Raw genomic sequence first — 12115 nt, 5'->3', positions numbered from 1 at the left:
GCAACAAAACAGTCTGTGCCGCTCACCTTCCTGTCTATCACATGTGGAACATTAGAGAACTGAAAACAGACACAAATGAAAATAAATGAAACAGTAAATTCTTCTGTTTTATTCAGCAATATTTTTGTCTTACAGTGAAGGTGTAGAAATCAAACCAATGAACATTAAATGTGACACTTATTGGTGGTTTGTTCCAGTAACAACATCTGTAATGAAAATTAATACAAGATACGGATTAAGATTCACCATCTTAATCCGGTAGAACATTTACATGTTACATTTCTACAACGTTCATTGTTTATTTTTCATAGCTGCATAACATTTAAAGTTTCTCAATTTGAGGTTGAGGAAAACATTGGAACCTTCGGTAGGAAAGGGTTTGAGCAGAGAAGTAGGATTACATCACAGGAAGTTCATCCAGCAAACAGGAAACTGACTGCAGCCTAACAGCATGAAGTTGATGAACATTTCCTGTTTATCTTCTGTTCTTGTTTTCTTTTATTTGCCGATTAGTTTCGGCCTTAAACCTCCGTAGAATCAGAACAAACTTGTAGTTCACCATATAATACATTGTGTCAGAACTAAACATTCAGAAAACACAGAATTGAAGATAACTGGAAGAAAAAAAATGCTGTTTACAGTCAGAAGATCAGTAATTTTAGATTAAGATTTCCCTCTTTTATTCCATCATCAAATATGCAATTGTGGTCTCTGCTGAAAGGTGTCGATAAATTAAAGTACTTAAAACAAAACTGATAAAAAGCAGAAGCTCTCTATGTCTGGCAGAGAAGTACGTGTTCAATTAACTTGATTGCTCGGGCATTTTGTGAACATTCCAGTAATACTGGTTTAGTCTCATGGAAAAAAACATGGACATAAAACACATTTTTCAGCACTTCAGAGACGTCACATCCTGCAGTGGAATAGTCCGGGTTTCTGGTGTGATGCATCAGAACCACAATGAACGGTTTACCAGATGATGAGACTGGAAAAAAATAATATAAAGTAGTCGTCATGAAGAGTTGAGTTCATCAAAAGAAAATAAACTTCTCTCTCAGTTTAAATCTGGAAACGTGAATTGGAAAAAAATCAATCCTTGCCTCCAACACTAGTCTGAACCAAGAAGTTGATCATACTCTGTAAAAATTCTCTTGTTACAAGTCAAAATGAAATGAAACAGCAATTTTCACTTCATTTTTAACTTATGTTTGGTAATTTAGGTTAACTGTATTATTTTACACAATCAAAAATCCAACAATTCATTATCCTGATTGAAATATACCTTATACTCTTTTGACCTACAAGTTTAGTTCTGATATGAAATGAAATATATCTCTCAAAGCATATGGAAGTAATTCAAAAGGAGCATAAAATAGGACAAAATGTTTTGGTTTTTCCTAAGATTTTATTAAAGACTAAGATAATGAAACTTATTTATATCCTTCTGAATAATAAATAATTTTTTAAGCCTTACAGTAATCAGACTCTTATCATTGTTGACCAGATTTTTGCCTGATTTCTGGAAGACACTCATGTTTAGTGTGAGTATTTGCCTATTTTAAACAAAAGGGTTTGTTGAAATCTTTATAAATTAGCATAAAAAAATTCGGTAACACTTTATTTGACGGGTTGTGAAATAAACCCGTCAAATAAATCCTGGCCTCCAACACTAGTCTGAACCAAGAAGTTGATCATACTCTGTAAAAATTCTCTTGTTACAAGTCAAAATGAAATGAAACAGCAATTTTCACTTCATTTTTAACTTAAAACCCGTTAAGAACATGACATAACACCTGCCATGAACATGAGTAAGTCTTAATGAATATTTATGACTGTTATCATAAAGTGTCATTCGGTAAATCATGACACTTTTAATACAAAGTTGACATTATTCAAAATGTCTGTTAAGACAACTTGACATTAACCAAGAAATCATGATCTGACATAAATTTGTTATAAAAGTATTACTGATCAAACTTTAAAAATTATGTAGCTTTATGTTATTAAAGCTAAACGTAAATAAGACGGTGTCATGACAGTCTTATTCACAACCCATCAAATAAAGTGTTACCAAAAATTCTTCTAAGCATTTAGATGTCAGTTGTCATTAGTGAACAAAGATGAAGCCCTGATTTATTTATACTAACCAGATTGTTGTGCAAGAAGTTCTAGTATTACATGTAGACAAAAGTAACGCAGTGATGAAAAACTGGGAAAGGAGATTGTTTTGGTTTGTTGTTTTTCTTTTTACTATGGTGAGGTAGAAGACACAGCAGGTTCATTTTAATTATCCTTTAAGTGCAACAAATAATGTGAGAAATCAAACTATTCAGGTGGAATCAGATGCTGGTAGTGGTGAAATTAATGTAAAGTTGTAAATGATTTTATCACCTGCTTCCTTTTCCATGGCAGACTTTACTTCTGATTCATAACTGCGGCCAACTGGACAGAAAACAATGATGATGCTGCAGTTCTTCCTGGTTGTTTTTTTCCAACTGTACTGATGACTTTAAGTTGTTCTTCAATTGTTTCATTATAGCAGTATCGGCACCAAACGTATCACTGGTAGAAATATAGTGAACCTTCACCACTGGGGTTTGAAGTTTGGAAAGGCTGGAAAAAGACCGCTTTTCACTGTTTGCTGAAAAAGTTAGATAATAATTGCCATTAATATCTACCAAACAGTCACATTACAAAATGTGTAAAAATGGAAGATGAACTTACTAGTTTGATTTGATTGCTTAGGTTTTGCTAGAGTAGGTAGTTTATCTTATAATTAAAAGTAACAGGAATAAAAACACAGTAAATATTATGATTAAATTCTATGCACAGTTTATGATTGACAGTAAAGTAAATTTCAGACAAGTTCAGTCATTAATAGTAAAAGAAAAAAGGATCTTTGTGGATCTTGTGTTATTGAGGCAGAAGACATGCATTACATGATCCAGAGCCAAAAACCCTAGGACAGCTGCATTGAGGATTGCAGCATCCTCATATGGTGAGTTTTCTTCAGCACTAAAGTATCTGGAATCCTCAGGTATGAACAGAGACATACAGTTACTTTACAGACTTCAATGTGTGCAGTATTTTCTTGGTGCTGTTTGGTGTTTTTTACAAGCTTCTCAAGACTTATTAAGCCGTGAGCCTAACTGTGTTGCAATCTGGCGCTGTGTAGATTGCTTAAAAATAATCCTATTCTATTATTTGTTGGAGTGACTGTAACAAACAGTTTCTCTGTGGAATCAATATCTTTTTTATTTTAATAATGTATAATGTCCTTCTAACTACAACTAGATCTGACTGAATTTCATCTCCTAATATTTGTGTCAATTATCTTCTTCATGCAAGATCCAGTCAAAACATTACAAATTTTTTGTAAGCTTCATCTTGTTGATAGAGAAGTCTGATGATAACTTATTGTCAACAATTCAACACTGGTTTAGACCTGAAGCCCCTTCGCTGGAGAAAAACAAATTGAAATACGCAGACAGGAGCTGTGCACAGGCTACAGAAGATGAAACTGTAAAAACTTTGAGTTCAGCTCTACATACATAGATCTACAAACCCTGATGTTTAAAATCAGCTGCTCTGCACAGAAAAAACTTTTATGAAAAAAGCCTGACTAGTCATCTTAGCTTACCTTAGAAATATTGATGGACAATTTAATGTCGAATCCACCCATCGTATTAGTCCTGCTAGCAACACTGTGCTTTACAGGAAAACTGTGTTTACATTTAGGACATTCCTTGTTCTTGGGAACCTGAGGAGCCTGAGGAGACTAAAGAGAAAGTTTTCACTGTAAAGTTATATTACATACTATTGTTATACAATAGTCAAACAAGGTGATAGAGTGATGATCTTAAACTGCTTTGATTGTTTAGAACCTGAAGAACTTTCTGTAATGATTGTAACCATATTATAACCTACCTGAAACTCCTGCAGGACCTTTTGGTTTTGTAGGACATTCATGCTTAAACCATTTAGTTGAATCAAAACAACTCCTGACAAAATTCTTCGACAAATATTTAAAACAATCGTTGCCAGTTTTAAAAAATGTTTGATAGCAGTTGTTGCTGTCAGGGGTAACACTACCAGTTAATTGTTCAGGGGCAATGAATTATCTTGTTATCCTTTTGCACTTTAGTAAATTAAACAATTAGTTGAAGACATTTTTTAACTTATTTTTCTCTACCTAAAGTTAAACTTTCTTTGAAGAGCTGAAATACTGAAGTGCAAAATAAATAATAATGAAAAGAATAAATAAATAAAGGAAAAATTCCTTTCCTATAACACCGTATAAAGATCTATGAAGTCAGAGGTTTGACCTCACCTGTTCTGTGAAGGTTAACTTGTCCTCGAACCAGGCAGTGTGGTCATCTCCATTGTCCTGGTGCAGACCAATATTGAATTCACACTGGTCATTTTTCTGCTTACAGAACGTGACAGATGGAGAAATCCCAGCTTGACACTCTGGACATTTCATCAACTTCTCAGCCTAGAAATCAAGACAGATCATTGGTGTTAAAAACTAAAGATGATAAAAAGTTTGTTTATTCATTTTATTCTATAGACATTTTCATTATTTCACCTCACAGACTTCAACATTTTACAAAGAGAAACTTTTCAAAAATCGGATTTTCATAATTTTTTGCAAATCACAGAAAACTTGTCTTCAACCCCCTAATAACAAATATGTCACAAGAGACCTTACCCTGGATCCTTTGGTTTCTTTTCCCGACTCATTGTTTTGCTTTGTCTTTTTTTGGGGGGGCTCAGATGTATCCATAGCAGTGAGGTTATCTATGAAAACAGGTGATTGGATATTCAGGTAAACAGAACAGACTTCATATTTATTTAATTGTGACGTTGTAAATTTTAAACTATTATGGTCCATGTTTTCATGGATTTTTCCAAAGGTGAACACGGCAAGAGTTTTTACAACAGATAGTATTTTGTTTGATGATTTTTGGTATCAGCAAGGTTATTAATAATGACTATAATTTGATCATTTGATTTCCCAAACTAATTGACAAATATTTTCTATGCAAAATGCTTACTTAAAGTAATCTGAACCTTGTTTCTTCAGTTTTTTTCCATTGTTTGTCATAATCCTTATAACCAATAAGATTCAACCAAAGTGTTAACTGATGAAATTATGTGTTTTGATTATTAATAGTTAACTGTTCTGTAATAAATAACTCGCTTCATTTTAGTTGAATTAATTAGCACTTTTACCAAACATGACATCCTACAAACCACGCTATTGTCCTGTCTGTCATCTTCAAATTTTATTAAATAAAACTATTTTAGGAGGTTAGTAAAATGTTAGTGTAATTTAATTATACAAAAATGAGAATCAATCAGATCTATTTGAAGGTTTGAACAGATTTGGCCTCAGATGTCCAATGGAAAGAGAAGATTTAACTGTGTGCATATTTTGAAGGGGGGCAAATAGTTTTAGAGTGACTTTGCCATTGATACAATACTTTTTAATTGTTAAGCAAATACTGAGAAGAAAGACATAAAAATCTCTATAATGAAGTGTTTTATATTGGCCAAAAATAATGAAAATCTATTTATTCTACTTTGACATCCACGATGGAATGGACATTTTGTGGACATTTTGTGACAAAATATGTACTTGTAGTGAATAAAAAAAGATATGGCATCTTGTTAAGTGTACCAACTAGAAATAGTGCACCAATAAAACTTTGATCAAAGGCAGAAATGTAAATCCTTGTTTAACTTTGTGGGTCAGAGTCTCATCCAAGGACACTCTGCCATGTTGTGGAGGACTGTGATGGAGTATAATGAGTCGTAGTAAGTTCAGTTTAGGTTTATGTGCTAGTAGTTCTCACTTGTGTTATTACTGATTAAAAAATGATTGTCAGAAACACCTTCTGACTCTTATCTTGTTCTGATAAGGAGAAGACTTATCAGAACGAGCACTGAAAATGTTGCTTGAGTTTTCTCCTTACCAGATCTCTGGCTCTCTCCATCCAAATAACAACAGCTCTGAAGCAGGGAAATTGAAGAGTAAAAACAATCTAGAGGAAACACACTGGTCTGATCAAAGGCTCACCAGTGTGACTGTTTCCAGGTTGGTAGATCTGGAGGGCAGTCTCCAGTTTGGGCCCTTCTGGCTGACTTGCTGCTTTGTGATCCTTTTCTCCTGCAGAGCAGTTGACCTCCGAGTTGTTGTCCTCAGCCCCCACTGCAGCCATCTCTGCCTGTGGAATTTATTCAAACTTCTGATCGAACATTGCGTTTTCGTCGGGGGAGTGAAAAGTGGCTAACAGCTAAACAAATAATCACATCAGACTCCATTTTGGTTTGCTTTATTTGGGACAAAAATGGAGGGTCCTTAGCGCACCTGCATTACACAATTCACATATTGCCGCATAATTTCATAGCATCACCCTGACTCTCTGAAAGCAGGGAGTATTTATACTACCCTCTTTCAGGGTGTATGTAGGGTTCTCAACCAGGCCAGTTTGTTCTTTGGTTGATGTAGATCACTTGGCTTGCGTTCTGCTGCAGTCTTATTAGAGTTTCCTGGAATTGTCCAGCTGGGACCTTTCAGGATTTGGCTAGATATATGTTTACACCAGGTTAGCAATTGACATTTCCACTTCTCTCTAAATCTGAATTCCTTTCTGACTTCTAGGTCAGAGTGACTCAGTACATTTGACACAATATACGTCCTTAAAACATGCCTCAGTGCAAAACAGTCAACCAACATAATTATTAACTATTAACAATTTTATTCCTCTACAATTTCTACAGCTTTCTTACACAGGTCCATTTAAAATGCTTTACGTGAAAAACAGATGTGAAAAATCTGATTACCATTTTGGCATGGGTCTCTTCCAGTCAGGAATAAGAAATGCTTGCATGACATTGTTAAATAATACAATAAAATTGCCAGAATTTTTTTTTGTCAATTTTACTGACATCTACATTAAAAAAAGCTAAGATTATCCAATCTTGGTCACCCACAATGGCAGTAAACTGGTTATTTTGTGAGTTATATTTTAAAGTAAAATCTTTTATTCAAAAGACTCCCCTCCATCTCTCTCTCCTCCATCCCTTCATCCATTCATCAACAAATCTTTAAACATATATCTTTATGGCATGGTCCTTGCTAGTGAAACAATACATTTGGAAGAGCTGCTCCCAGTATTACTCTGCACTGTTTTCTTAACCTGTTATAGAGAGCAGTGACCTTTTCAGGTCAAGTTCTTATAGAATAGATAGAAACATTTAATAAAACCAACGCTAACACAGTGAAATGCTGCAATCTTTTTGCCTCTCGTCTCCAAAACTGGATACCAAAATTAAAATTCTCAGTTTAAATCTTCTCAATGAAGTCGTCTCCAAAGTTGATCATATTCCTCAGAGCGCTCAGGACCAGAGCATCAATACGATCGTTCATGTCGATTTCTTCACTGTAGTTCTTCACAGGAAAGATGCAGTTCATGGGGATTCCCACTGCTGAGCTGAAGTCTTTCATCTGAAAAATAAAACAGTTAGATACAGTCTATAACATTTTTGTGTTATATCTCTGAACAAACGGACTGAAAGTCACCTTTTTTCTCAGGTACTTGCTTTTATACACATTCCTCAAGTCCTTCTCAGTTTCACCGCAGGCTTCATCGATGTGCGTCATCATGGCCATTTGAGGAATTCCTGCAGGAAAATAAACTCTCAAATAAAACAATTCTTATACTAAAGGTTAAAGAAAGTTTCAATGAATGGAGATAAAGTTCCCTTCAGGTTGGAACCAGACACGCTGATGGTGGATCTTGTTATGGATCTGCTCTGTTAAGAGGTAGTCTAGATGTGTATTCATACCAGGCAAGTCCTTTGGTCTATTTGTTTGGTTTGGGCCAAAAGCAGACTTTATGTTTTTCATTTAATGCAGTTTGCTTTCACATTGTGCCTTTTGCAAGTGGACTATAATTTGAAAACAAAGCTATGTGGGTGATGATACTCTCATTCCACAGAAATGATGGTGGAACAGATCACAGACTTGAAAAAAAAACAAAGATGGAAGTCTTGCCAACTGTATTTGTGCTGATACTTTAACTGCAATACCATTTTGAATGTTAAGAGCATCTCTTTAAATAATATTTGTAATTTTGGAAAGGCGTGCTGCAAGCTGAATGAGACAAGATTCTCTATCTGCTCTGGCCCACAAAATGCTGGCAGTACCATTCCTAAGCAGAAAATGGTGGATCAGGTATGATTTTATTACAATTAGTACATGCAGCAGTGTTGGCAACACTGAAGGACAAATCTTTACCATAATGGCCAGCACTGATGGCTCGTGAAGTCCAAAAAGATGTACTGTTTCGTAGTTGGTTCGCATTGAGGTCAGTTAAATTCACGCCAGAAGCAAACAGTGCAAAAATAAGTTTGCAAGCCGACTGAGATCAACTTTAAAAGTGGGTCTTCATGTGGTTGTTTGGTCCCCAAAAGGATTTGCATGAGTGTATCATACCTGCACATAAGGTCAAGACCAATGGGGGAAACAAACTCTGGTTTTATTTAAAGTGGATCGCATGTGTCAGGTGTGAATACATCCTTCATAAGATCAGAATCTGTAAACTCACCCAGATCACTGGCTGTTTCTCTGATGCTCTTCATTTTCTCCAGAACTGATGATTTCATCTGAGCAGTGTTGGCAGACATCACACAGACCAGGACATAAACTCTGTCATCAGCAGAGGGGGTCGGGTTGTAGCCTGGGTCATTCTGAGATAGAGGAGCAACTGGGTTGAACTGGAAAGAAACAAAATTTACAGCATGAACTTGTTTTCAAACACAACTGTGATTTTTAAATTAAGAGTACATTCATTTGTGTAAATATCTCAGAACTTCAGAACAGTTGCTGCACCTTGTGACCTTCCTTCACATGTCCTCTCAAAGCCAGCTTGATGTCGTCAGCATGAACTCCCCTGTTGGTTCCATCTTCCAGTCCCATGATGTCGTTGAAGACCACAGGATAAAATGTCTTTGCGCTTCCTCGTCCTTTAATGAACTTATGAGTCTCATACTGAAACACAAGTAGAAAGAAAAAATGTTGTCTGTACCTGATGCAAGAATTTTGAGAAATAGAAGCATCTTAATTTTCAAACCTTTTTGGTGAAGCTTTTATCAGACGTGGTCGCGCTGGCCAAAGCAGGAGTTGTCATCCGACCTCTGAGGACGTTACTGACAGAGTTGATGAAACTGGACTTTCCAGCTCCGACGGGTCCGTAAAGGAGGACCCGGAGGTACCTGATATCATCCTGTTCAGGTTTGTATTTCTGCACATATTGAAGATTCATCTTGTTTTCTCTAAGAACATAAACTCAATCAGTTAGTCTTACGTCAGTTGTTGTAATTATTTACCAGTTGCTACCAGACTCAGAGCTTCTGCCGCTGCTCATCTGTGCTGCCTGGATTTTGGGAATCGTTTGTTCACTAAAACCATAATTTTCATCTTAAACCTGAGTCCAACTGCCAATAAACATTATTTATGTTAGTAAATAGCTCAGTGCACCATTTATTGACAGGAGGCAAAGTTGTTACATCCACTACTGAGAGTTTTACAAGAACTTGAGAGTAGCTTTGAGAGTTGAAGTGTAAGGAAGCTAGCAATCATTGGAGGAAATTCTGTGCTTGTATCTTTAATGAACATAATATCTAAGATACAGATTTTGTTACAGAGTGTTTTTAGTATTTATCTATAGGCTGTTTGTTGAATCTCTTTTTATATGCTGGGTAATATTTGTAAAAGTTACAAATATTTGGGAATTTCAAAGGATTTCAGCCTATTGCAAAGTTTGTAAGCTTATGTGTGGATGTTAATTTATCCATAAAACATGTTATATACCAGAGTGAACCAAGACTGTGGTGAACATAGTGAAGTTGTAGTTTAAATTAGAGAGGAACGTCAATTTTATTCCAGAGACTTTAAAGAAACTTTCACACCAGATATGATTGCTCCTTATATAAGATTATATTAACCATTTTTAATTTTAATCATTGAGTATTAAAACAATTTTAACCTTCTGGATTTTTTGTGTTTTGATGAACATTGTAATCACAATGTTTCTCACTTCATATATATTCCTTTGCTCTTTCTTTTCCTTGCCCCTCTGCTCTTATTTGAAACCAAACCTGAGCCATGATGCCACCACATCTTTATATTTATCAGTGGGGTTGTTTTATATCCCTCATCATATAGCAGTATCTTGTTTTCAGCTTAAAAGGATTCTTTCTGTATCAGTCTCAGCTTCACTACACTGTGGTTTTGTCTCCTTCCTCTGTTTCCTGTCAAACTATGACCAGACTCCATTTAAACCCAGCAAAACCTCCCAGAAAGAGGTATTTAAAATCATCTTCTGAGCTTTATATTTGTCCATTTAGATCTAAAGTTCTAATTTATACATTTCAGCAGAATGACAACTCAACAGCAGTGAACAGGGTGTTATTGATCAGCTGTGAGTGTTACTGAGAACTCACCCCAGCGCAGTTCCCTCCATGGTTCATCCAAAACTGAACAGAAACAATCAGTCTTGTTTCTGTTTTAATTTAGTTCAGTCCTTCAATGATTGCAGCTTATTGTGCTTCTTTATTGTGTCTATTGTGTCTATGGATGTTAGGTCTAGTTGTTCTTTCATGTTAGATTTATTTCCTAGTCTCCTGTATCATTTTCTTTCTCCCCTCAGACCTGCATCCATTAGCTAATCAGCCATCTGTTCCTTGTTCAGTCATCAACCTCTCTAATATATATAAAACTCATTCTCAGTTCCTTCTTGTTGGTTCCTCCTGTTATAACCTGTTATTTACCCAATTTCTTTCCTGTGTTCCCTGTTGGCATTTTTCTTGGATTTGTGGTTTTTGTTCTGCTCGGGCTCCCTGTGGTTTTTATAAGTGTTTCATTTTTTTATTATTATTATTATTTTTTTTATTAAAACGGTCTTCACCTACAAGCTGTCTCTGCCTCTTTGCATTCATGTCCACCATCAATAACACATATCATGTCTTCAGCTTAATCAATCTGTTATAATTCTTATTCACTTTGGCTAATTAGGTTTCATTTTAAGATGAAATCTTTTATTTCTTATTTTGAGGATTGTGTATATTTTTTTATCACTCCAAATCACATTCAAAAGATCTTTTTTGAATTTAATGCTATTAAGAGTTCAATTTGTTTGTCTCAATAAAGACTGAGATTACTTCTCTCTCAGTTAAAGCACATTCACTAAGGCTGGGCTACAAGGGGGGCAACACAAACCTGATCAATCAGGGGCTCACTGGATGTTTCTTACAATTTGTTTCAGTCTCAAAATCTCACTTAACGTCACAAAAATCACAATCTATTAGTTGAATGCAATTTACTAAACCAAGTCACTTTAAAACATTGTTTTTTGCTTCCTCCAGTTTAGAATTATGAATTTTCCATAATCAACTTGATCTTTTCTAAAGACTCCCCTACTGCAAATTCAAGATCCATAAACTGTTTCAAGATTTATCTGGATAATACTATCGATGAAATGGTTCAGAGGCACAACAAGTTCATAGCTTTGTTTAAATTTGGCCAAGTTTAGAGTCTGCTTTTTTCAGCACTGTCTAAAGTTATAAAGTTCATTTGTAAACCAGATTCTGATGTAGCTGTGTTGTGGTAGTCAGGTAAATAATCTGCTCTCATAAAGGCACAGTGTAATTTGTTTTCTTCTATTACCTAATTTTCTCAAACAACTAATAATTTTGAAAATATTGGAAGAATCTAGGTTTATTTATTAGAACTTCAGTCAAATGCATAAAACAAGAGAGAAAGTTAGACAATATTTTGGAATTGATTGAGCATTGTTGCCTCAGACTGAACATCAATGTCAACTAGACAACTCTGGTGAAAGTTGCATCCAGGGAAACGAGGACCTATCAGTGTGTTCAGCATGAGGTGGGACTGGAGCAGCAGAGGACAGAGTTGTCTTTAGTTTGGCAACAATATCCAGTGAAGTTTCATCACATTGATTTTACAGTTATTATATTAATACCACATAAAATGCTGTGAGTAGTGAAATCAGAGGCGGCAACAAAACAGTCTGTGCCGCTCACCTTC

General features: G+C 35.4%; 2 protein-coding genes and 1 long non-coding RNA gene across 3 annotated transcripts in view; all 3 read right to left on the bottom strand.

Moving 5' to 3' along the window:
- Positions 1-6257, bottom strand: part of LOC116723095 (uncharacterized) — a 29932-nt gene extending 23675 nt beyond the window's left edge. The window contains exons 1-4 of the mRNA XM_032567689.1: positions 6083-6257; positions 4712-4800; positions 4331-4495; positions 3641-3778 (exon numbers count right to left, since the gene is read on the bottom strand). Of these exons, the coding sequence (XP_032423580.1) occupies positions 3641-3778; positions 4331-4495; positions 4712-4800; positions 6083-6224 (534 nt within the window). The 5' untranslated portion in view covers positions 6225-6257. The remainder of the gene's footprint in view (positions 1-3640; positions 3779-4330; positions 4496-4711; positions 4801-6082) is intronic.
- LOC116723105 (uncharacterized) lies at positions 83-2634 on the bottom strand. The gene is made up of 2 exons (XR_004339910.1): positions 2392-2634; positions 83-985 (listed from the first exon to the last, which is right to left on the bottom strand). It is a non-coding gene; the product is annotated as an uncharacterized LOC116723105 (long non-coding RNA).
- Positions 6258-6349: 92 nt separating the features above from the next.
- Positions 6350-11784, bottom strand: LOC116723102 (interferon-induced protein 44-like). Its single transcript, XM_032567699.1, has 5 exons — positions 9141-11784; positions 8900-9058; positions 8616-8784; positions 7589-7689; positions 6350-7513 (listed from the first exon to the last, which is right to left on the bottom strand). The coding sequence occupies exons 1-5, from the start codon at positions 9330-9332 to the stop codon at positions 7352-7354; spliced, it is 783 nt and encodes a 260-aa protein (XP_032423590.1). The 5' UTR covers positions 9333-11784; the 3' UTR covers positions 6350-7351.
- Positions 11785-12115: the final 331 nt, after the last annotated feature.

Source organism: Xiphophorus hellerii, chromosome 7 (genome assembly GCF_003331165.1).
Source record: "Xiphophorus hellerii strain 12219 chromosome 7, Xiphophorus_hellerii-4.1, whole genome shotgun sequence".
NCBI classification, from domain to species: Eukaryota; Metazoa; Chordata; class Actinopteri; order Cyprinodontiformes; family Poeciliidae; genus Xiphophorus; species Xiphophorus hellerii.
Note: the sequence above shows the minus strand (reverse complement) of the source record. Positions and strands in the feature narration are given on the sequence as shown.